The sequence below is a fragment of the Gigantopelta aegis genome, chromosome 9, assembly GCF_016097555.1.
Source record: "Gigantopelta aegis isolate Gae_Host chromosome 9, Gae_host_genome, whole genome shotgun sequence".
Classification (NCBI taxonomy): Eukaryota; Metazoa; Mollusca; class Gastropoda; order Neomphalida; family Peltospiridae; genus Gigantopelta; species Gigantopelta aegis.
Window position 1 is genome coordinate 54914372 of NC_054707.1, and position 27992 is coordinate 54942363.

Below are 27992 nucleotides of genomic sequence, written 5' to 3' on the forward strand. Positions count from 1 at the left end.
AAGTCACATGACATGCTGTCAAAGCTGAAGGTTGTCAAACATGGATTTTACACATTAGAACATTTGTTTAATAGTGTGTGAATCCACCCCTGGCGCGAATACACTCGACACATTGTTGCCTCATGCTGTTGATCAGACGTCTGAATAACTCTTGGGGAATGGCCTGCCACTCTGCCATAAGAAGTTGACCCAGATCATGAAGGTTGGCCGGAGGGGCATGGTTATCCCGAACTCTCCTGCCTAATTCGTCCCAGGCGTGCTCTATTGGGGCCAAGTCAGGCGAATATGCTGGCCAATCCATCCTGGCGATACCTTGTTGTCTGAGAAAGTCCGTTACCACCCTGGCGCGGTGGGGTCTGGCATTGTCATCCTGCAGAACTGCCCTGCCGCCAATCTGCTGAAGGCCTGGGAGAACCAACGGCCGGATAATCTCATTCAGATAGCGGATTCCATTCAGATTGCCATCCACCACATAGAGGGGGGTCCTGTGGTGGATAGAGATGCCGCCCCACACCATGACGCTGCCACCACCGAACCGGTGACGTTGTCTGACGTTAACGTCAGCGAAGCGCTCCCCAGGACGGCTGTAGACACGAACCCGACCGTCGTTGAACTGGAGACTAAACCTGGACTCATCAGTGAACATCACTCGACCCCACTGAACAGGTTGCCACCGCAGATGAAGCGTGCACCAGTGACGTCTGGCCGTTCTGTGACATGGTAGGAGTGGTGGTCGAACAGCCTGGCGATGGCAGCCTAGATTATTAGCTCTCAGACTATTGCGTATGGTTTGATCAGACACTCGAGTTCCAGTCGCAGTCCGCAGATTGTCACGTAATCGGCGTGCAGTGGTTGTGCGTTGACGTAGAGCCATATTGGTGATGTAGCAGTCCTCTCTATTTGTAGTGCTTTGGGGTCTTCCCGAATGTGGACGATTTCGAACAGAATTCGTTGCTTGGTACCGTTGCCACAGTCGGCCAACGACACTCTGACTGACACCAAGTCTCAGAGCAACATTTCTTTGCGTATTGCCATCCTGAAGCCAAGCAATAGCCCTTCCTCGATCTTCGATAGTCAGTTGAAGTCGTACCATTGTTGAATTTGGAGTATGCACCGTACACGAACGCAAGCTCCAATTATACGGAAATTCAGCATTGGGAACATGGAATACACATGCAAAGCGTGCAAATGAAGCGCTTTGTGAAAAAGCAAGTTATGGGCACTTAGCAGACCTTTCGCTTTCGCCCTAATTTATGTGCAAATGTAAGCATGTTTTCGCCATTAGAACTAGTCGACAGTGTCAGTGACAGTGGATTTTAATTCATTTATGGGTTGCTTAGACCCACTTTCATCAAAATGGAACAATACCATGCGTGACATTATGGTCTAGCTAATATAATTGACATTCAGAAAATAATGTCGAAAATATCGTCTGACCCTTAAATTCTTTTGAGTAGTATACATACAATGTATATTGCTAGTGTCAGACTGCTAACACAAAGTTGGCCAATTTTCTGCTGTTACAACTTTATGACTATCCAGTTGCTAGTCTGACCGCTCTTACAATTCGATTCTCATTGTTATAACCAATTAGTTGTTAATCTGAGTGGACTCATCATAAGTTGGGCGTTGGGGAACTTACAACGCCACCGTCAAGTTGGCCGACATTGTCATAACAGTTGACACAATGACAGTCTGATCCTAGCATATCTCACCTTTTCACTTTGTATGGGTGATAAAAAAAATATATAACTGAGTAACAGTCAAATACAATAATAACTGAAAAGGCTGTCTAAACCTCTGAACCAGACATATTTATACAACTCAGACTAGCATTAATATAATGCATATGTGTATAAGAAACTAAAATCTACAAACAAAAAACCACCCCTCACAACAACAAATACACTTACAAGTACACTTATGTATACATATTATATAAAATAAAGATGTTCTTGTAAGTGAGTAAAATACAACAAACTAAAAAGGAAATTATAGATAAGTTTTGAAAGCCGACATACCTGACATGTTTTAACACCTGTGAATTGAGGTGGCTGATCTATACATACCTGACCTCAAATTACCTACATTATACTACAGGTTCTACTGTTGGCTTATTCATTGATAACAAAATATGAGACTAGACTTAACCAGTCTACCATCATTGAACTTAAAATCATTTCCAAATAAATGTAGGCTTGACATACATGTAGATGTGGATAACTAATTATTGTTTTAACAAAAATCATATCTACTTCATTAGGAACCAAAAACCCCCACCAAATTTCAGATTTTAAGAAAAATAATTTTAAATAAAACTTGTAGTTTACTTTGAAGTTTATTTTCACTTCACATTTCTATTTTCTTTCTTTTAATACTTAAAATCCAGTCTGAAAATTACTTAAATACTTTTGGCTATTAATAGTATTACAGCTATTTAAACCAATAAATTATACATTTCTTGCAACCAGTTGATTAAATGATCAAATTTAACAAATCCAATGCATGTGTTTCTCATTTGCATGGTGTTGGTCATGACTCAATATAGAACAGGTCTGTACCTCGAAAACTAGGATCAGTGACTATATATTACTTAATTTTTCCATGTCTTTGACTTGCCTACACATTGCAGTAATTAATATATCAGTACTGACAAAATGTGGTCATACAGCAATATGTTGGACACAGATTAAAATCCTGAATGGACATAAAATTAACTGAAAAACAATTCAGGCTTATATTAAGATTCAATGGGTGCTGTTGTGTTATATTAATTAAGACAGTTGTTCAAGTTTGCTTTGGTGCCCTGCCTTATGGCTTTAATGACTTAAAAAAACAATCCTCATTGGTCCAGGCCAATATTGGCATTTGCTTTCCAATTTGCCAAATTTGAGGACTACAATGTGACTGAAATGCTGGGTCCTGATTAACTGATCATTTCATTTGGGTTAATGATAATTTCATTCTGAAGTATCTTATATTCTTGGATGACAGAATGCCATTTATTCATTGAAACTTATTTTTGTGCTTATACTCAATTAAAGTTCAAGCACACTGTCCTGGGCATACACATCAGCTATCTGGGCTGTCTGTCCTAGACAATGGGTTTGTGGTTAGTTGTTAAGAGGTTAGTGAGAGAAAGGTCAGTGTAGTGGCTAGTTTACACCTATCCATTGAGTCATTAAACTCACTCTGGGTAGTAGCCAGTACCATGATGCGAACCCAGTACCTACCAGTCATATATGTCTGATGGCTTAACCACTACACCACCGAGGCTGGAACAGAACGTCTTTCCAGGCAGACTTAATATACTATGTCACTTGTATATCACTCCAGTGCCATATAACCCTAAATAAAATGTGTTGAGTGTGTCGTTTAATAAAACATTTCCTTCCTTGTACATCCCATTCAGCCACTGAAACCCACTCTGGGTTGGAGCTGGTACCTACTAGCCTTACAAAGCTGATGGCTTAACCACTACACCCCAGACACTGATGCAAATAAACAGTTTGTATCTAGATTTAAACAGCACATAATAAAGTTGTGACTGAAACTGACTGGTGGCAAGGCACAGATTATTCTCTAAAAGGGTTAGTTTGTTTGTGTTGTAGGGCCCTACGTCTGGATACACATGGTTAATAGGTTGAACATATTGACTATAAAACACACAAGAAAGATAAAAGCTGCTACCTTGCCGGGTGACAATGGAGTGTCCATGGCCACACTGACGTCCTACAGGGTGGTGATACACAGACACAGGTAGTAAATCAGTTCACATATAAATAACAGCTTCCATTCATACAAGTCTTTAAATGGGACTAAACACAACTGTTAGCAATTTGCCATTGTGTTTCAAAAGTATAACTGAATTAAGTTTTCCGTAAGAGGCATTTACAATGGTCAACACTGTCAAAAGCTGTCTATATCTCAACCACAGTCAGGGGAAGATGCAGGTTTTATCTGGGGAGTAGAGCTACTTGACAAAAGGGCACTTTCAGTATTTCCAAGTATACTAACATGCATTGGATACATGACAGTTTTCACAAACCCAGCCAGCTGACCAAGATATCAGGCTCAACAAAATAACCCCCACCAAAACCTCACCAAACAAACAAAAACAAAACAACAAAAACCCAACTTTAACAACAACAAAAATAAACAAATGCAAAACAAAATAGCATTAATTATATACATTCATTAAAAACAGAATTTTAAATGAAGTTAATTCAGACTGGGAGAGATGCACACCCCAAGCACCCACCTCACAGGTCGGTTTGGGATCGATCCCCATCGGTGGGCCCATTGGGCTATTTCTCGTCCCAGCCAGTGCACCACGACTGGTATATCAAAGGCTGTGGTATGTACTATCCTGTCTGTGGGATGGTGCATATAAAAGATCCCTTGATGCTAATCGAAAAGAGTAGCCCATGAAGTGGTGACAATGGGTTTCCTCTTGCAATATTTGTGTGGTCCTTAACTATATGTCTGACGCCATATAACTGTAAATAAAATGTGTTGAATGCGTCATTAAATAAAACATTTCTTTCTTTCTTTTCACCTCACAGTGTAGGCTATCCTATATACAGTAACTTTCATTTCAATATATTTGTCCAAAATGTAAAACTTTAGTGTAATACAAATATTATTTTTTTGTCAGGACTACTTATCCAGATCCTATTTCATGTATATAAAAAAAAAGAAACGGTTCCAGATAAAAAAAAAAAATTGATTAGTTTATTGAGTACATTCTTTGAGAATGACTAAGGAATGATTATGGTTTCTGACCTATCAACAGCTGGATGTGAAAGACTAGCCTTTCTAATCACCAATCTCCCTAGTTCTGACAAAATCACACTGTTCCTGTGTCAATTAAATTGATTGGCTAAATTGTGCCAATCGACCAATCAATAGTTGCTTTAAAATCTATGCCAGTCTGAGACTAACATGAACTGAAAAAGTCACCCCTGCATATTAGTCAGAATCTTGTGCTAAATTAGAAGTCAGAGGTTTTGCCTATGACAGGCATTCTTGAACAGTTTTCTGATGAAGGCATTTCATAAATGACCTATACCATGTCAAACTTGTACCGAGCAGGCACTTAAAGTAACTCCAAAAGTGGCCACTTTAGACAATTGGCTTCTTAGCACAAGTCTTTTTGCACTAGATTAGACTCTTTGGGAGAACAGTATGTTGGACTCTTATGGAAAGGAATGTTAAAGTTAAAGTTAGTTTTGTTTAACGACACCACTAGAGCACATTGATTGGCTATTGGATGTCAAACATTGGTAATAATGACAGTCTAAGAAGAGAAACCTGCTACATTTTCCTATCAGTAGCAAGGGATCTTTTATATGAACCACAGCCCTGTTGATGAGGCCATTGGGATATTTCTCATCCCAGCCAATGCTCCACAACTGGTATAACAAAGACTGTGGTCGGCACTGTCCTGTCTGTGGGATGCTGCATATAAAATACCCCTTGCTGCTGATTAGAAAGAACAGGACACTGTGTGGTGGCAGTGGGTTTCCTTGCTCATAATCATTATCTGTGTGGCCCTTAACCATGTCTGATGCCATATAACTAATTAAAATGTAAGTTAAATCAAATAAAATTAAATAAAACATTCCTTCCTTCCTTAAAACTACAGCTATTAGGAATCTAATAAAGTAATTGTGACACTTGGTCCACAGAGTAAAAAGAAGAGACCCACTTCTACATGCATGATGTCATAGGCTATTCCTATTTAGATCAACAGCCAGGGTTTTTTCCATATAGGACAGCACATACCACATCATTTGATGTATCAGTTATGGAGCTTTAACTTGAATAATAATCAAAAAGTAATGTGTTCATGAACAGGGATTGGTCCTAGAGCCCATCATACCTGAAGCAAGTGCTTTGCTACGGAGCTACATTCTGGTCTTGTTACATACATATCGGCCTCGGTGGCGTCGGAGCAGGCCATCGGTCTACAGGCTGGTAGGCACTGGGTTCGGATCCCAGTCGAGGCATGGGATTTTTAATCCAGATACCGACTCCAAACCCTGAGTGAGTGCTCTGCAAGGCTCAATGGGTAGGTGTAAACCACTTGCACCGACCAGTGATCCATAACTGGCTCAACAAAGGCCATGGTTTGTGCTATCCTGCCTGTGGGAAGTGCAAATAAAAGATCCCTTGCTGCTAATCAGAAGAGTAGCCCATGTAGTGGCGACAGCAGGTTTCCTCTCAAAAATCTGTGTGGTCCTTAACCATATGTCTGACGCCAGTCGTTAAATAAAACATTTCTTTCTTTTTTTTGTTACATACATGCAAGAGGCTATTTACATAATGAGAGGTAGAAACTTGTGTATGTTTCTTCACTGCTGTATTTATTACCTTGTTTATTATTTCTATTTTTTTTAAAAAAAATTCCCTTAGTTTTTTTTTCTGTCTGGTTTTCTTTTCCAAGTAAACAAACTGACATTTTCCCTTTTTATTTTATAAGATGTGAATGCATTTGTATTTTGTAATAACTTACACATACAGGCTTAATACCAGTAATAGCAAAACAACATAATGTCTTTTGACCTTACTTACTCGTTTTTTTTCATACACCTTTGTAAACACAAGCATTCTGGTAATATATTTTGGGAAGCAATTTCTTCTCTTTAGCAGTTACTAAACTTGGCCGATTACCGGGCTATAAACAGCCCAATGGGCTCGGACTGATTGCACACTGTCAGTGCAGGTTATCTGCTAAGGGTACTGATCGTGCAACATATAATGTTAACAACAAAATAGGGCACATTTACTTCAAGGTTAAATTTTTTTAAATTATGTACACCTTTAACGACACCAGTGGAGCACATTGATTAATGAATCATCAGCTATTGAATGTCAAACATTTGGTAATTCTGACACGTAGTCATCAGAGGAAACCTGCTACATTTTTTCCTAATACAGCAAGGGATCGTTTATATGCACTCCCACAGGCTGGAAAGCACATACCATGGCCTTTGTCCAGTTGTGGTGCACTGGTTGGAACGAGAAAATTACAGATTAACTTTATAATAAAGTAACGTTAAAACAGTTAAATTATAGTCAAACATTAGGCACTGACATTCCATATGTTTCATTTCCAACAAAGACTATTTTAATTTTATAAAAATTGTTGAAAATCCTCCATTAAAACTGTTTTTAGCTAAATGACCAAGAGTTAACTCCCTTTAACAGTGATAGTACAAAAATTATGGTTTTCTTGTAAGTTGTGCGTTTTGCTGAACAGTGTACATACTGAAAATATTAATATATCCTTGTTTTTAAATACAATTTGAAACTTTTAGTATTTTGTAAAAGTAAAATGTTTTGTAGTGCTTACATGAAAGCTACATTCAGAATTTTACTTATTACTGGAAATAAAAAATATATAGTAAAATACATTTGAACCACATAGCTCATAGTTCATAATTTATTATAAAGTTGACCTTTAATACTGCAAAGAAGCTGCTTAACGATTACCTAATTCTCCAGGTGGGGTGGGGAAGTGGACATGGGGCAGGGTACAAATGATATGGAGAAGGGACTTATGTAACAATTTCAAAGCCATATTTAATTTTCATCAATACATTATTGTCAGGCAGTTGTGGTACAATGGTGTATTAAAAATATATAATTTTGAATCAAGTATTCATAAATAACAAAGAAAAGTCAGTGTTAGTCTGATTATGTCATGACAACTGAAAGGATGGAGATGGTGGAAATGAGAGCATTATAAATGTACTTTTACAGGAGTAGTTATCTTAGCATTACAAAACATTTATTTTACATAAAAAAGAGCCTTGATTGTTAGTTAATTGTTTTCAAATTATTGTTTTCCAAATCATCTTGTCAAATATATATATAACAGACTTGAATTACATTTATATATGTATATTTAGTAACAAAATTGACAACCATCTTTAGAAAATGCCTTTTGTATATCATATATGAAAGTCTGCCGTGGCTAAGAAAATGGCAAAAGCTTTCAAACAAAAAAGGAGAAACTGGTAACATTATTTTTTATCTACATGTATCTATGTTATATCCTGTTACATATGATAAGGATTTTGAAAAGTGAAAACATGTAGCATTATCATCATTCTACACAGGAGCCTACCAATTCTAGATGGAGTTAGGCAGAGTTAATGCGTGTCCAGATATGCCCTACTTTATGTGAGCAGTATATGAAGACATTCCAGTGAGATAATGATTTTCATTAGCCATTAGAGGACTACTGGAAGCCGGTAAGCTCCCAGTAAAAGCCGAAAGTCTGTAACTGTTATGATAAGCCTGTGAACTCATATCAAAGACTTAGATGAAAGGAATGTTTAACAGCATCTCAGCACTTTGTTTTAACGAGATATTATTGATATGACACTCGTTACTATAACTCTTAATTAGATGACATATCATCACATTGTATTAGTGAGATGTTATTAGTACTGCGACATTTGACTTGATAATTATATTATTACAAACTTCCCGCTGTTATACAATTTACTCTATTCTGACTGGACGATCTCACTAAAAAACATGTTATCCTGTGATAAACCTCACAAAATTATGTCATTACATCATATGGAACATTCTTTCATAAAACAGGTCACGGGAAGGATGATTTATACATGTATTTGTAACAAAATAAGTCGTTTTGTTTGTAATTATAAATTTTGTTTAAATTTTTGTGTGAATTTATCGATGTATAACAGTCACAAATTTGTGAGTGTTATATATATATATTTTTAAACAACAAACAATTTTTATATAACAGATCAACTGCTTTCATCTCAGTTAGTCTTGTTCAAGGTTTCCACCGAGATGATATATTTTAATAATACACCAATCAATCAGTTGTTCCAATGCATGTGTAGGTTTTAAAGTATATAACATTATATATTAGTGTACTTCCTGTTGTGAATCATTCCATTGTCAGGAACAGACCACTCAGAACATGTACACATACTTCCTGAGCTGTGTTAATAAAACTGGCTCCAGTCAAAACAATATTTTATACTTATTTTCATTTTTAAATATGTATATTTTCAAAGTCAACAACAGCCATCAATGATTTCTTCAGATACACATGTACTATGAAAGCATATTTTAGGCCAATAAAGTTTAAACATTTTTAGATGGTGAAGCATGATCCCTCCCTCAGGTTAATAAGAATGTCTGTACACTTATCATAATGTAATAGACCTTTCTCACCCCTCTGATAAGTGTTCAGACATTCATATTAATCTATCATAACATAACAGACCTTCCCCACCCCTCCAATAGGTTAATAAGAATGTCTGAACACTTATCATAACGTGATAAACCTTCCCCACCTCTCCTATAGGTAAAAATGTTATCTACAGTCCTGTTACAGTTCTATATGAAAACAAATTGAAATGTAATTTAGTGTCTGATATTTTAAAACCACAGATAATGCATACAGACAGCTGTGAAGTTTGTCCTCTGGAGAGCATGCGTAAATATTTACATATAATCACAAGTAGACATTATAATAATCATCAACATTACTGTTTAAATAAATATTAAATGTATTTTGTTTTAAGTTTTTTTTGTTTAAAATGCTGCCAAAATTAGTAGCTGTCAGTTGTTTCAAATACATTGTATTTTTCACAGTCAATGTACTTGATGTTGTAGGTGGTTCTATCACTCATATCTAAATGGCTTGTTTGTCGCTTGTTGAAAACTATATGTAGATATTGGGTGTCACCGGGATATTGTTTCCAAATTATCTATCTTGTTATTGTCTGTTTTCACCAAACATGTTAGCCACCTTAATTACATGCATGCAGTCAGATGCACAACATACATGAATAAAATAAAGTTGATTCCAGTAGGAAGAACCAACATTTAATTATGGTATATTCTTAACAATCGATCATATCACAATGAAAGTGAGAAATAAATCAAATTTGTGCATTAAAATTGCATAAAAGATACTCAGCGATGTTTTACTAAAACAAATATAATAGCAGCTTACCTCTCTACAAATAGGACAGTACATACCATGACCTTTGAGGTATCAGTAAATAGACAACAGGTTGGAATGGTAAAAAATGACAATGTATATAATGAAAGGGACTGACTGATCCTAGGACTTCACTTGAGGTGCTTGTGCCATAAGATCAAATCACCTCAGTGGACCCATCCTCTGATCGGGTGTTTTCACATCCCAACCAGTGCACTATGACTGATATAGCAAAGGCTGTGCTGTCCTGTCTGTGGTAAATATACCAAACACTGGCGTAGGAAGCGTGGGGGGGGGGGGGGGTGGGGGGGGGCAAGGGGGCATATGCCCCCCACTTTGTGGAAGCAGCAATGTTTTTTTTATATATTTATACATGTATTTATATACGTGTGCGTATGCGTGTCTCTCCCCCCCCCCCCCCCCCCCCTTTTTGGTACCTAACCTTCCTACGGCCGTGCCAAATATCAGAAAGATATTGTAAATTTATGCACCTTTGCATAAAATGGAACAAAACCTAACATGGTCTTTGATTTATTCATCAGGTGGAATTGACTAGGAATGAAAAACAAATAGTGCATCCACCCAGAACAATCGAACCTCAACCTGGGCATATTATTTAATCAACTGCTATTACTATTAGGAGTTGGACATAAAAACAATGAAAGAAGCCTACTGCTGCAACAGATATAAATGAGGATAGGAAGAAAGTTAGCAGTTTGTTTTGTTTAACAACACTACTAGAGCATTGTATTCGTTAACCATCGGCTACTGGATGTCAAACATCTAATAATTCTGACATACATGCAACGTCTTAAGAGGAAAACAGCTAAATTTTTTACAGTATTAAATGCACTTTTTCCACAGACAAGACAACACACACCACGGTTTTTGATATACCAGTTGTATGGAACTGGTTGGGATGAGGAAAACCCCAGTCAGATAATGGGTCCACCGAGGGGGTTTGATCCTAAAACTACATCACTTCAGGTAATTAAGCGCTCTACCAAGTGAGCTGGAACCCACCCCAGGAACAAGGAGTGAAGGCATGTGTGCATTCTAAGACTATAAGAGTTGCTGCTACCAGCTGGCTAGCTTCCACCCATCAACACCTGACAGTGACTCAGCAATTCTCAGCCAGCCAACAGCATCCCATATGGTTCACTACATGTTACATCCTACCCAGTGATTCAGACATGACTCTTGTTGTTTTCCATTTCTCTTATCAAGAAGCCCACCATGACAGATGGTACGTGGTAGGGCTAGAATTTCAAACATTCTCATGAATCAGTCACACCATGTTGCTGAAGATTCAGATCTGTGTCATGAGCATGGTGTAATTAGAAACTTTCTGGTTTTTAAACAATCTATACTGCATTCTGATTGGATGACCTCACAAAAAAATGTCTTTGTCTGATAAAAAGGCATAAAACAACCCCTGCAATTCCCACAGCAATCGGCAATGCAGTGGAGTTTTAAATTTTCTATGGTATTTTTTTTGTTATGGACTATGGTATGGTTTTTTTGTTATGGACTATGGTATGTTTTTTTTGTTATGGACTATGGTATGGGGTTTTTTGTTATGAACTATGGTATGTTTTTTTTGTTATGGACTATGGTATGTTTTTTTTTGTTATGAACTATGGTATGGGTTTTTTGTTATGGACTATGGTATGGTTTTTTTGTTATGGACTATGGTATGGTTTTTTTGTTATGGACTATGGTATGGGGTTTTTTGTTATGGACTATGGTATGGGGTTTTTTGTTATGGACTATGGTATGGGTTTTTTCCCATGTAGACATTTTCTTAATTACAGAGATTATAAAATGAGTAATGAAAGATGCTGATTTATGCATATTTTCAACTTCATTTGTGTTGTTAGTAATTACAATTTAAAAAAAACAAATTGTGGGAATTTATTGATGTACATGTATATATACTGTATGTGTGCTCTACAGTTTACCGTCAATCATCTTTCAATATGTCCGCTTCTTAGGAAACGCGAAAGTATTAATTTGCAATTCATTCATTTACAAGTTTGTTTTCTCTGTTTATGGTACTACTTCATACGATGTATTGTCAAAGTAGATGAAGTGTCAAGCTTAGCTTATTTAGAGGCAATTAGATGCAATTAGCTGCATTCCCCAAGTACAATTTTGTAATTGATACACAGTGGAGATGTCGACTGAATGGGGACTAAAGTATCTGTGTAGGTGTGAAGATTGTTTATTTCCTGCATCTTGTCGCATTGTTTAAATAACCATTTATAGGACAGTAAAAATGTACTATATAGCCACTTAACAGAGATATTTTAGCAATTTGAGTACCATTTTAAGTGGCCAATAGTTGCATTAGACAGGTAGTTGTTTAATACAGGTTATTTGAACACTGAAAATTGTGCAAAAGAAATTTAAGTGGCCATTTAAGACAGGTGGCCACAAGGGCAGATTTGAGTATACATATAAAATATGTACATTCTTTCAAATCATTAACCAGTTTAACCTATTCATTTCACTGTATTAGTGTTGAGAAGATATCCGATATAAACATATCTGCAATTGACTGCTTGTGATTCAGTGGACAGGAATGTGCTTCTCTTTCTTTAGGTTCAAAATATACTGATACACAAAAGAAATATGAAACTTCATTTAACTATTTATGGTATTAAATTTTTTCCATTAGAATCTGATAATCTATTTTAACAAAAAACTATTTGTAATATTATTTCACAACAATATGATACAGATCATTTAGAATAGTCGATGGTACAAAAAAGGAGAATGTTCCAATTTAATTAAGGTACTGCCCTATTTAGGCAACAAACATGTACAGGGTTGAGGCAGATCTAGTAATTAGTCTAACGTTGGTATAAAGTTTAATACAGGAGATCTGCACCAGGGTCCGTGCTTATAAAACGTTATAGAGTCCTGACTCAATCTCTATTTACGTCACATACATACACTTTGTATGGCGTTATTACTGTCTCAGACTCTATTATAGTCTCAAGTCTAGACCAGGACTCCTCCAGACTAAAAATAACACACTAGAGCAATAATTGTAATTGCAGCTCATATACTGTATATGTTATCTGGTTATTTTAAAATCCATTTTTATTATTAGAAGAAACCATTTGCCACTCTGAATGGTAGAAAAGAATTTTTTTCACAGACAAAAAAACCTTAAGAAGACTGTTAAACAGCACTATAATGTTCTTGTGATGATTAGTCCACTTGGATCCAACCATATTTATACTTAGTTTATCTTATTTAGAAATTCATTTGTACACAAGGTCTTTATAAGTTGTTACCAATATATAATATTGCTTTACAAAAGAACCAAGAGATCCACTAAAAGGTGCTCTTTATGACTGGTCAACCATTATTTAAACGTTTACATATATAGTGCCCTTTAGATATATATGTTCAAAGTACTTTTTATTTTACAGGAACAGAGATGAAAGTGAGTTACCAAAAAACCCCACATTAATGTTGGTGGTCGGGTAGGCCTACTAAGATTGGCCCTAGTGTTAGGGTTACACATTGATCTAAAAGCATCAACTGAAACCATATATCATAGATTTTCAATGCAGACTATGATCCGACCTTTTGAACAAACAGTGGAAAACTCGTAAATATTGTAAAGATGATTAAAAATCTGGAATTTCAGATAAATCTAGAAAATTTCAATGTAAGTACGAGGTTTGACTGTATATAGCCTGAAAATGATGATGCATTTCTTTTGTCTGTTAGTATATAATGTATATAGCTTGTCTTTGCATTTCTTAGAAGGATTTTTGTTCTGCAATATGAAATGACACAGAGATTTATTCTGTAAACAGATATGAACCTGGGCACACACTGAGATGTGGTATTGATGGGCTATTTCACGCCCAAACAGTCACAGGCAAATATCTGGAGAAACCGATGTGTGTACTGATAAAAGATGGGCATATTTGTCTAAAGGGAGACAAGTGCTGTAACACTGTTGTCTTAATTTTTGTGTCTGGATGAAAAATAATGGATTATGGACTGTCAATAAGTGTACTATTAATCACAGCTCGGCACTGCTGGCAAGCCGATATGCCATATTTCACTGACAATGGCTGACAAACAAGCCAGAACCGTAATAACCATCGTTTATCATGGCCAGTTAATTGGTTGTCGAGAACCAGTGGTTAGGTTTTATAACCTGTAATCAAGCTTTATTCGCTGATCATGAGTTACATGTTTGTGTGTGCTCACACTGAGTTATAATGCTGTATTCCACAGACTTTATGAGTTACATGTTTGTGTTGGCTCACACTGAGTTATAATGCTGTATTCCACAGACTTTATGAGTTACATGTTTGTGTTGGCTCACACTGAGCTATAATGCTGTATTCCACAGACTTTATGAGTTACATGTTTGTGTGGGCTCACACTGAGCTATAATGCTGTATTCCACAGACTTTATGAGTTACATGTTTGTGTGGGCTCACACTGAGCTATAATGCTGTATTCCACAGACTTTATGAGTTACATGTTTGTGTGTGCTCACACTGAGCTATAATGCTGTATTTCACAGACTTTATGAGTTACATGTTTGTGTTGGCTCACACTGAGCTATAATGCTGTATACCACAGACTTTATGAGTTACATGTTTGTGTTGGCTCACACTGAGCTATAATGCTGTATTCCACAGACTTTATGAGTTACAAGTTTGTGTTGGCTCACACTGAGCTATAATGCTGTATTCCACAGACTTTATGAGTTACATGTTTGTGTTGGCTCACACTGAGCTATAATGCTGTATTCCACAGACTTTATGAGTTACATGTTTGTGTGTGCTCACATTGATCTATAATGCTGTTTTAGTGGTGTCATTAAACAAAACAAACTTTTAGTTAATATCAACTGTCCTACAAGATAAGTATCTCCATTTTAACATGTTCTATCTGAAGTGCACCCCAATAGATATGGTCCATCAAACATGATTAACTCTTATCCACCCAGCTTTCCAACGTGAAATATGTATGTTTGAACATACATTATTCAACCTCAAATTGTAAAAGAAACCCTGAATTTAACACTATTTTGATGTGTGTCTTTTTTACAGGACATATTAGTGAGTCTAATTACCAAAATAAAATTTACAGAACTTATTAACATTAAAAAAAAATATATTTTTAAAAATCCTACGATCATGAACCATGACATCATTGTTTACGACAGTTTATTTTCACTTTTAATCGACGATGAGTAATCCATCCATCATCTACTTCAAGGTCTGTATTATCAGTTATTTTCGGCGAATACATCCTTTACAAATGATCAATATTCAGTTTTCATTAAATAATAATGTCCCAACATGTTTTAAAAGAAATAATTATAGAAATAGTGAGAAATTGAACTCATGTGGATGTTACGTCATCAATAACGTTTACACAAATTTAGACCGTTTTTTGTTTTCTTTTCGATATTGTGGTAACAACTTAAATATGTATACCAGTTAACAAAATACACTCAACATGTTTGATTGTCATTCTACTATGATAGACAACTCCTGTGAATGTTGACAGCTGTGTTTACGAAGACCGGTCACATCTCGACTGCAGTCCAGAATGGGACGGAAAGAGTTAAAGGAACTATCCCAATTATAAGATGTTTTTGTTTGACAATATTTTAAATAGATTAAAATTACATACTAAATACATTTTCTAGATTAGAATGCCAGCATATATACAATGTATATCCAATGTATTAGTGGTCGTGTGCTAATGTTTGCAGAAGTCAACTATCACTTTAATTCATACATAATAAATTATTGTGAGGTAAAATCTGGAATGGGCTAATACTAACATTTGTAAGATAACAAACACTGTGTTTATACACAGATATAATCTAAACAGAAAAGTATTTAATATGTAATCTTAGTCATCATAAAGGATCTGTTAGTCAGAAACATCTTGCAATGAAAGCAAACTCAGGACAGTCCCTTTAAAATGAAATAATTTAAAATGGCCTAGATTGTAGAATGCACAAAACAGTAGCTGTGAATATGCATGCCTTCAAACCAGACCAAGTTCTTCACAGCTGTCCGATGCCTTCTTTCATTCATTCATTTATAATTATTTTAAAACATCCTGTCCTGGGCACACACCTCAGCTACCTGGGCTGACTGTCCAGGACAGAGGGTTAGCGATTAGTTGTTAGTGGTTACTGAGATGGGTGGGAGCCGGTACCAGGCTGTGAACCCAGTACCTACCAGCCTTATGTCTAATGTTTTACCAAAACACCACCAAGGCCAGTCTGATGCCAATGTCCTTCACTATCTCTATGCCCCATGTCCCCACACTTCAAAATTGTATGTGATGGGTCTGACATTATTAGCAGCTTGTAACATTCAGACATGATGTACCACCACCACCAAAAAGACTGTCATGTTTACCTCAGAATCGATAGTGAAATCAACAAGCAAATTGCTATCTGATGTTCCTTTCCCTTCTATTGTTGGGCTTGGTCCAAAAGGGTCGAAGTCATCAGCAGCTCCAGTTTTTGGACTGGTTCCATTAGTCTCAGGGGTGACAGGTTCTCCAAAATCCAAGAGTTGATCAAATTGAGACATGGCTCATTCAGTTCGTGTGGTTAATCCAGCGAAAGACCTGAAGAAGACAAAATTTACATCAACAACATGGAAAGAAGAAAGCAATATATCTATATTGACTGAAACTGCTGTACCAGTACATGTAATTTGTAAAGGAATGGAATATTTCTTCAGCATACTGTTTATAAATCAGGAGTAAAAAAAAAAAAGAAGAATATTTGAACTATGGCTATTTTGTGCCTCCACATAAGCTACACCTATACAATAGCAGCAAGGCATCTTTTTATATGCAGTTTACCAGACAGGACAGTACACATCATGGCTTTGGATGTACTGGTCAAGTCACTGGATGGGAAAAAGTCTGAGTCCATTGATGGTGATCGATCTTGCGACCAACAACACACAACGACCAACAACACACGACAAGTACTCTTATCTATGTATGAGTCACATCCTGCTGTCTCCCATCAACATTTGTGTAAAATAACCCAGCCAGCCGACCAAGATATTAGGCTACATGGCCACCCCTCCCCAAAAAAAACCTAACCCCAAGCTTTTTATTTTTATAATATATGTTAGTAAGGGACACCTCAACTTATTAGTTAATAAGTTGAGATGGGGATGTTTGTTTACTCAGAACATATTATACACTTTGACTACATATATATGGTGGTTATTAAATGTCAAAAATAATAGAAAAAAGTTAAAATGGTGAAAATTAACACTTGTAAACAGAATAACCCCCAAAACTAAACACTGTCAAAAGATAATGTCCAGACATTAGTAAACAGCTAGAACAGAGACTTTGAAAACACAATCCACAAACCTATACCTCTAAGACACTGAATCCTATACCAAATTAATTAAACAAAATAATAATAACACATGCAGATATATATTTTATAAGTCATTTGACATTGACACCAGAAATGTCTGTCTATAACTGTGAAACATGTACAATACATGTACAATGCAACGTGGTAAACACATCAATCAAATTGGACAAACTCTCTATAATGAATCCGCAGAGGAATCAATAAAGAGGAAGTACCTGTAGCACTGTTAAACATTCTGGGCCAAATTTATGAAGCCTGTTTTTTTTTAAATACAGGTGTTTAAGCATTGAATATGTATGGAGTTAAACATGTGTAAGACATAAACATGCCCTTTGATTTTAAAACTTAAAATCTGAACACAAGGCTTTAATAAATCTCACCAATACAAACAAAACATAGTTTAAGTCTAGACTTTGTAGTTGTACAAGTACAAGCCGTGAAGTTCACCATTTGAGACAATGCTAGCCGTTGGTGCAGTGGTTAATTATAGAAAGTGGTCAGGTTTACAGTTGGAACAAATGGAGTTTATATTCCAGCTCCATCTTGATAATACATTTAAACCGATGAATACCAACCACTGCCAACTTTTCATCCTCTACAGCCACGAACCCACAGCAAGTTCAGTACACTATCAACATTAAAGGAAAATCTTTCTGAAATCAATATTTTTTAATACTTATTGTTGGTAACGCAAAAATGAATTTTAATAATTGATATCCATGTTCAAAATACAATGTATCAGGTTCTATGGTTTATTTTTTAACACTTGTAGTTTGTAACAGGCTAACTGATAAATGCTTTTGTTGTTTTGAATGTACCTTTTGACCATGGCAGAATAAAATAGTGCAAGACATCCAAACATATGTCCATAGTTTATAAACATGCCAATATAAATATCACTAACAAGATAAATTAAAGAATAAAATCAGCTAAATTCCCTAGTTAAACATGACAAAAAGAAGATACACATGCAAAGCCTACCTAAATGGAAGTCGATAACATCGAAATAATGTTATAATCGTGTGTCAACAGATTCTATAATGTACCTGTGATATATACATTGTACCTGCACAGTTCCACAGTATATCACCCTCGTATAACATGGACAATGACAGTCAGCGATCTGGGTTATCTACTAAAATACACGGCTGGCTCATCGGCGGGCATTGTTCACATTCAGTGGATCAAGCACACACTGACACTATGGGTTATATAAAAATACCTTTTAATTATTGAGTCTTTGTCATGCAACACTGCATAACATACAAATAATATTATAGTTTGTGTAAGTCAATCATCATATATGTATATTTCCTCGTTATTATATTAAGACAACATAAGACGTGGAAATTACAGTCAAACCTGCCCAAACAACCATCTGTTAAAGTAACAGCCATATATATACTAGGACAAAATGTTTAGCAATTTTGTAAATGTGCTTAACTAAAAGAAAATTTGTAACTTTCAAACTGAAATCACACTGGATTTAACTGATGCATCATTTGTCAGTGTAAGTAACAGGAGATTTTCAATACAAAAAGAAATGTGTGACTGTCAGGTCATTGAATGGAGCTTACTTATAAAAGTGCAATGCAGTAGTAGCACACTGGTAAACTTTTTTTTATCTTAGTATATATCTTACACAGCAATTTTAACAACACATTGGCAATCAGATATATACGGGAGTTATTTCATGGCGTCAATCAAGGCTCTATACAGCTCTCACCATTTTAAATTTTCCTATCTGAAACATCACTTTTTATTCAATTTTTAAATTAAAAACATGTATTTACTTGTCATACACCCAAATCGACTTGTCCCAGGCAAGCAAACAAGATCTGCTGAATCACAGTTTATATTCAGCTTTTTTTTTTCAACCAGCAGCTTAATAAAGCATAACACTAATATTACACATGTTCAATCACAAAGAATACAATTAACACACATGTACATTGTATGTGTTAACAAAGATTATGTCAACATACCTCCAATACAGTACCTTAGTGTTCTAAAGGAAATCACACCTGTATGTCAGTTCAGAAGTAAATCAAGGGATACCTGACGACATGGTTCATTAGACATTTGTGTCAAGCAGATCAAGCACCGATTGTGATAATAAACCCACCCTCATCTGTTTACGGTATTCTATGTAACAGAAGGATATTACGTGTGGATATAAATACATGTATTTCTTACACAGCCATTGGTGAGAATACCATGTTATTTTTGATAATACATAGTTGGTTATACATGTATATGTGTTAATAATTTCAAGACATACGACTGGCTGCTCCTAGGTGATGACCAGGTCACCAAATTGACCAATGCCATACGTTCAATAAAAAGACAGCACAGTGGAAATTGATTACACTGTGACGTATAGTTAACCTGGCAATCATGTGTCTGTGATGCATAGGGCACCTACAAGGAAATGGAAATGTTTTATTTAACGGCACACTCAACACATTTTAATTACGGTTATATGGTGTCAGACATATGGTTAAGGACCACACAGATATTGAGATAGGAAACCCGCTGTCGCCACTTCATGGGCTACTTTTTCCGATTAGCAGCAAGGAATCTTTTATATGCACCATCCCACAGACAGGATTGCACATACCACAGCCTTTGATATACCAGTCGTGGTGCACTGGCTGTGATGAGAAATAGCCCAATGGGCCCACTGAGGGGGATCAATCCCAGACCGACCGCACATCGAGTGAGCACTGTTACAAGTGAAAAGGGTTGTAAATATATTTTAGTCGATAAAGATTTAAAAATTTGCTTAAAACCTTGTTTTTGAGGATATGTAACAAATAGAATAATACATTTGTGTCCGTTAGATACCATCTATCTCACAACTTGTTGTTTAAAAATGTATCAAACTCGCTTTCACTCATTAGATACATTTTAAAACAACTCGTTGTGAGATAAATGGTATATAACAGCCACTCATGTATTATTCTCTATATATTGCATTTCCTACAGTACCGTAGTGTATTATCAGGAATCGAAAATAAGAATTTGTTACCTATGGCAATTTTTACCGTTTTTTTCTATAGGTAAAATGCTTATATATTATCAACCTGCCTAGATCAATTTTAAACCAGTAACAATTTAAAAAGAAACACAACATTAAAAAAAACAAATTATCCCCTTCAACCAATGGCAATAATTTTATACAGCAACAAATATCTGCCATTAGTACAGCAACTGCCATCAGTGCCACCATTTAGTTTGAGCCTTGTATTATACATGTATACAGCAACAAATATCTGCCATTATTAGTACAGCAATTGCCATCAGTGCCACTATTTAGTTTGAGCCCTGTATTATACATGTATACAGCAACAAATATCTGCCATTATTAGTACCACAATTGCCATCAGTGCCACCATTTAGTTTGAGCCCTGTATTATACATGTATATAGCAACAAATATCTGCCATTATTAGTACCACAATTGCCATCAGTGCCACCATTTAGTTTGAGCCCTGTATTATACATGTATACAGCAACAAATATCTGCCATTATTAGTACAGCAATTGCCATCAGTGCCACCATTTAGTTTGAGCCTTGTATTATACATGTATACAGCAACAAATATCTGCCATTATTAGTACAGCAATTGCCATCAGTGCCACCATTTAGTTTGAGCCCTGTATTATACATGTATATAGCAACAAATATCTGCCATTATTAGTACCACAATTGCCATCAGTGCCACTATTTAGTTTGAGCCCTGTATTATACATATACAAACAAATGTACACGATATTTATAAAATATACTGATAAAAGAAATAAGTGAACACTTTGTATTTGAGACCAAATTTAATTACTGGTAGTTATGTCTGCATGAAATACACAGATGCAACATGGGACTGAATGTCAGCAATGTGAGATTGAATGTCTGTAACTTCCTGGTACAGTGGATGAGGGTTTTGGTTTTGGTTGCAAATGAATGAATGAATGAATGAATGTTTAATGACACCCCAGCACACAAATACACATCGGCTATTGGGTGTCACAAACAGTAAGTAGATGAAAATATTAGGTTGCAAATGAATGAATGAATGAATGTTTAATGACACCCCAGCACAAAAATACACATCGCCTACTGGGTGTCAGTTTTGGATCCAGTCAATATTTGTTGTTACTGTGTTCCCTTATTTCTTTCCATCAGTATATATTCAGTGTGGTAAACAGATTAACATAATTTAACATAATTTATTACTATTATACAAGACATATTTCTACATGCACCTACAAATGCACTATATGCAGCAAATTTACTAGTATCTTTCTTTTTAATATACGTTTTTGTAATTATTACAAATAATCCTTACTGAACAGTACAGCAGAACTTACAATATGAACAGGGATGATACCGTTGATATTCCACACCAACAGGTTTTTACATGTGTGTAGGTTAGCAATTTAAATGACACTGAAGATACATGTGTATATCTCTAGTTATAATCCGGGTCAAAGGTCAACATTACACAAATGCCAACCAGTGCCACTTTCCTTCCAACAACAATTCAAGTGGTTGGGCTGAGCTGGGCTAACTAAGCTGGTAGAAAGTGTTATTGTGGCTGAAAGCCAGTGACATGAAAAATTATTTCATAATGTCACTTCAGTGTGAGAATGTAAAAGTACATGTAGCATCTCTTCAGTTGATGAGAATATACAGTATTTTTTCAGTTGATGAGAAAATACAGTATGTCTTCCATTAATGAGAAAATACAGAATTTCTTCAGTTGATGAGAAAATATGGTATTTCTTCAGTTGATGAGAAAATACGGTATTTCTTCAGTTGATGAGAAAATACGGTATTTCTTCAGTTGATGAGAAAATACGGTATTTCTTCAGTTGATGAGAAAATACGGTATTTCTTCAGTTGATGAGAAAATACAGTATTTCTTCAGTTGAAGAAAAGAAGGAAATGCTTTATTTAATGGCGCACTCAACACATTTTATTTGCAACTATATGGTGTCAGACATATGGTTAACCACCACACAGATATATATATATAGAAAAAGGAAACCCGCTGTCGCCACTTCATGGGCTACTCTTTTTGATAGCAGTAAGGGATCTTTTATATGCACCATCACACAGACAGGATACTGCATACCACGGCCTTTGTTAACTAGTCGTGGTGCACTGGTTGGAATGAGAAATAGTCCAATGGGGCCACCAACAGGGATCGATCCGTAACCAATCGTGCATCAAGTGAACACTTTACCACTGGGCTACATCCCGCCCCTTTTTTCAGTTGATGAGAAAATACGGTATTTCTTCAGTTGATGAGAATATATGGTATTTCTTCAGTTGATGAGAATATATGGTATTTCTTCAGTTGATGAGAAAATACGGTATTTCTTCAGTTGATGAGAATATACAGTATTTCTTCAGTTGATGAGAATATACAGTATTTCTTCAGTTGATGAGAATATACAGTATTTCTTCAGTTAATGAGAAAATACAGTATTTCTTCAGTTAATAAAAATATACAGTATTTCTTCAATTGATGAGAATATATGGTATTTCTTAAATTGATGAGAAAATACGGTATTTCTTCAGTTGATGAGAATATACAGTATTTCTTCAATTGATGAGAATATATGGTATTTCTTAAGTTGATGAGAAAATAGGGTATTTCTTCAGTTGATGAGAATATACAGTATTTCTTCAGTTGATGAGAATATACAGTATTTCTTCAGTTGATTAGTTTAAGTAGAATTTTAATATTTGTTTTTAATTTAAAAAACATACCGTATATTGCCGTGTATTAGCTGACTTTTGAATTTTAGAAACACTTTCCAAAAGAAGAGTCGGCTTATACATGGAGGCAACAAATTGGAGCGTAAAATTCCGATCGAAAATACTCCCGACCGCGACTTATAAATTTTGATTAGACCCTTAACCTTTCACAGATTATGTAACAATAATTTGTGCACAGTATAAATAAAACACCCCATCATGCAATGTTATGCAGTTTTTTGTTCTTGAATGCATTATAATTTGATGAATAATAATAAAAATTTACTTGTTTTATTGTCATTTCAATGGTAAAAACGTATTCTTTCCAACTGTCCGCCATCTTTGTTTGACCTGTGCTGGGACCAGTCTTTCATATAGCAAATTTAAGAGACAAAACAGTGTTTTTTCTTCAAACAAGTATTATATTTCTAATATTATTGTTTTGTTGGGAGGGCGCATTAAACTGTAAAGTAATGCCATAAATAAATTAAGCTCATTATTAACATTACCGACTGAAAAAACATAACACGAGTTTCAGGATGATAATTACTCCCACAACTGTCACATGACCATACCATATACAGTGAACAGCTGCAGTCACGGACCGCATGATCTTTTGTTTCTGTGTGTGTGGTGGGGGATTAAACATGCCTCAATGATTTTACTTTTTGCTGTCTTATGAATAAATTAATTACTTGTGTGCAGTGATATGTTGTTACAGCTTGAATTATTTATTTTTCTGTTATGCTTTATTAGATCTCAATCTGATTAAAATTAGCTCCACTATTACATGTGGATCTAACACCAGCCATTTGGAGCTCATGTCCACCAATCAAAACCTTACTTGCAGAATCCTGCCAGTGATTTAAAAATAATTTGAAAATATTCCGAATTATCCTGAGGGTATACTATATGTTTCATATGAATTACGAATGCCTTATTTAGACCAGTAGAACTATAATTTTAATCGGATTGCTAACAACACTGCGTAGTCCCCAATGTCCAGGTAACATTTCGTCTGTAAATAATAATTTAAATATTGACCAATCACACTTCGCCTTTTATAACGTTATTTGGGAGCATACAAATTCTAAAAATATCGGGCGAGTCTATTTTAGTGGCCGCAGTACAGCGAACCATACCAATACGTACACGGGTTATCAGTCTTCAATTTTACATTTTTTTTTTTTTTATTTATAAAAAAACTAAAAACTAAATCAGTCTTCAGTTTTACATTACAAATTATTTATTTTATAAAATAAAACATGTTTTAAGGCATTCGTAATTCACACGAAACATGTCGTATACCCTCAGGATAATTCGGAATGTTTTCAAATTATTTTTAAATCACTGGCAGGATTCTGCAAGTAAGGTTTTGATTGGTGGACATGAGCTCCAACTGGCTGGTGTTAGATCCACATGTAATAGTGGAGCTAATTTTAATTAGATTGTATTAGTTCTAAATTATTTTTCACGGCATGGTAGATGTTAGCATTGCCGCATTGACTGCAATCGCGATTACCGTTTTTGTAATAATTAAAGGGAAAACAAATATAATGAACAAGAAAAGCACAAGTCTATTTGTTGACAGTATTATTGAAATCGATACCACATATAGCTGGACAGAAGATGACTTCGGCTTATACACAAGGCCGATGATTTTGTACTAGATATTTAGGGTCAAACTAAGAGGTCGGCTTGTCCAAGGAGTCGGCTAATACAGGGCAATATACGGTACTAAATTTATTATTTAGAAAATAATATTTATGATTTGTTCCTTAGAACTGCAGTAAAACTGCCTGCCATATGTTGATTGCACGCAACTGATATCTGTTCCAATTTGAAACCTGTATAAGGTTATCAGTCAATGTGACAGACTACATATCAATTAGGACATGTGTACACCTGCACATAATTACATGTACAATGTCATGGAATGCGCAATGTCAAATCCACCAACAAAATAATTTTGAACATTTCATTGTCAATATATTCTTTGCATACAATTATAAAATCTATTAGCATTTGTTTAATTCATCCCAAAATATTTGCAATATTTGTGTAAATTTTAACGAAATATTGATTTTTAATGACTTGTAAATCAACAGACCTTGAAGAACAAAACATCCTTAAAAAGGTCTCCTCAGCCAAGCATTAGTAACTCATGTACAATGTACTAGCTGTAAGAGAAATAGGGTCTGATAGATACAAAAGTGTGCATGTAGTATTTTAGTCTGTATATGTATATCCCCCAAAACAAGGTTTAGAAGAAATATAAATGTCTTCTAATATAATATAAATAATATTTATGGTATCTGCACTTACACAGGTTGCAAGTGTCAGTGGATGGTTCAGCTTTAACATCTAGGTAATCACCATGGAGAAGCCAGTCAGATGTCTTTGAATGAATTAGCAACATATATAGGATATTGCTTATATGTGATACCAGAAATCTCACAGTATTATCTCTGACAGATGTGAAAAAAAATTCAGTCACTAATAGAAATCATTAATACTTTCAAATTAAATTTGTTTTTGTTTTTGAAAACTGCATGGCATTTTGTAAAGGTTAATCCATCTTGAATATGAATGTTTTGCCAAAAATGTACCATTTCAATGTTTACATAATGTTGTGTTGTGTATAATTAGAGGCACGCGTACATGCAACAATAGCTGCTAGTTACGTAAGACCAGCAACTTCCAACAGGCTACTTAATTTCCTTCCACTCTACTAATAACAAGGAAACATCTGCTTCTATATATACATATGTGTCAGCAGTATTTATGTAGTGTATGTAGATATGTGTGTACGCACGTGTGTGGATGAATCTGTGTGTGTGCATGTATACATGTGTCTGTGTGTGTGTGTGTGTGTGTGTGTGTGTGTGTGTGTCTGTCTCTCTGTGTGTGTGTGTATATATATGTGTGTGTGTGTGTGTGTGTATGTGTGTATGTGTGTGTATGTCTGTCTGAAAACCAGCACTAAAATGTACATTTGAACACTTGCTCAAAATGCAATAGGTTGTGGGCTCAATTATTTTCAGTGAAACAAATGAGTTGTCAAACCTATTAATTTTTCTTCACATATGTATTTTGATGATATACTCCAGTTTTCAGCACACATTTATCAAAGGTTATGTTGTTCTTTAATTGCAATTATGAAGACAAATTCCCAAAGTTTTACTCTCTTTTATATAAAATGAAAACATTTCCTAATTCAGGGCAATGGTGAATTTACAAAATAAACACTCAAAAGACATTTTGTATTCATTGTTGTTGTTTTGTTTTTTTTGTTTTTTTTACTAAATTACAAGTTAATAAAAAATAATACACCAATGAGAAATAAATTAGAATATATTAAGCAAAAATTAGAATAAGTAATAGATATGCCATGTATCAATCTGTGAAACCTTATTAAAAAAATAACAAGAGTACCTGTGAGGTACATATTCCCATTAAAAGTAGATCGCAGTGACCTAGTAATGGTAGCAACACACCACCATCCCAAGTTGTACTTGAATGCAAGATTTGATGATCCCATATGAATTGATAAGGAAGATATGGTCCAGACAAAGATTTACTTTAATGTGCAGTAATGCATGAAACGTAGGTCGTGCTGACCTAGTTATGGTATGCGACACATCACCATCCCAAGTTGTACTTGCATGCAAGGTTTAATGATGCTATATTAATTGATTCAAAATGTTTAAGACAAACAAAGCCATATATATATATTAAAAAACCCCCAGAAGACATCAACAGTATATGAATTGGAATGAATGGGGCAATAATTTGGATACATACATTATATAGTAAATATCTTAGATTGTGTCAAACAGTTAACTTCCCTGTTCACTATCTCCTACTGTTGATGTACAGATAACAAGAGCCAATTAGATAGTCAGAAGGTCTGGACTCCCGAGGTGATGACATCAGATAGCAGCACTGATTCATGGACACGTACTGCACACATGTACATGCCAACTCTCAATGGATGGGTGTGGGAGTGGGGATGGTTTTCAAAACAAAAAATGTAGTCTTACACCTCAAAATCAAGACAAATTTAGGAGAGTGACTAATTGCTCCCCTAATTAAGATTATGAAGAGCCATTTAGGATATTACCATACTGATTATACAGTGACACCCGTCTAAACCAGATCATGTCTAAACCAGATCATGTCGGGGACCTTATATTTATCAGGTTTACACACGATCTGGGACCTAATTCACTAAACTCTCGCAACTTTTTGGATATCACAGTGCAATGCAAAAAGACTTGCAAACAGGATACTTTGTTGTCTAGCAGAGCCTAAGAGTGCTTTGTGAATTAGGCCCCTGGGCCCGTATTTTCGAAGCAATCTTAGCCTACAAAATCGTAAAATCATCGTAAGTTATGACGTCACTATGGCGTGTGATGTAGTGACGTCACACTCTACGATGGTTTTAATATTTCGTAGCGCTAAGATAGCTTCGAAAATATGAGCCCTGGTGTTTAGAGGGTTGGGATTTAGAATTTTGAAAATTTGGAACCATGAAACCTGGCCAGTTTTGACAGGATTTTGGTTTCTTCAGGGTCCAGTTTAGACAGGTTTCAATGCCCACATAAATTCACATGTTAAAAGGGAGTGATTGGAAGCAAGAAAAGAAAGGAACCATTTTATTTAACGACGCACTCAACACATTTAATTACGGTTATATGGTGTCAGACATATGGTTAAGGACCACACGGACATAGAGAGAGGAAACCCACTGTCACCACTTCATGGGCTACTCTTTTCGATTAGCAGCAAGGGATCTTTTACATGCAC

General features: G+C 35.5%; 1 protein-coding gene and 1 long non-coding RNA gene across 6 annotated transcripts in view; one reads left to right on the forward strand and one right to left on the reverse strand.

Moving 5' to 3' along the window:
• LOC121382266 (involucrin-like) overlaps positions 1-27992 on the reverse strand; it is a 145872-nt gene that overhangs the window by 86144 nt on the left and 31736 nt on the right. For 4 of the 5 annotated variants that reach the window (XM_041511832.1, XM_041511828.1, XM_041511829.1 and 1 more), the window contains exon 2: positions 16426-16639. In XM_041511832.1, the coding sequence (XP_041367766.1) occupies positions 16426-16602 (177 nt within the window). In that variant the 5' untranslated portion in view covers positions 16603-16639. Of the gene's footprint in view, positions 1-16425; positions 16640-19416; positions 19435-27992 lie in introns of those variants that run through there. The other variant, XM_041511831.1, reaches the window with a different exon arrangement.
• Positions 1-27992, forward strand: part of LOC121382268 — an 88236-nt gene that overhangs the window by 46140 nt on the left and 14104 nt on the right. The window lies entirely within an intron of this gene.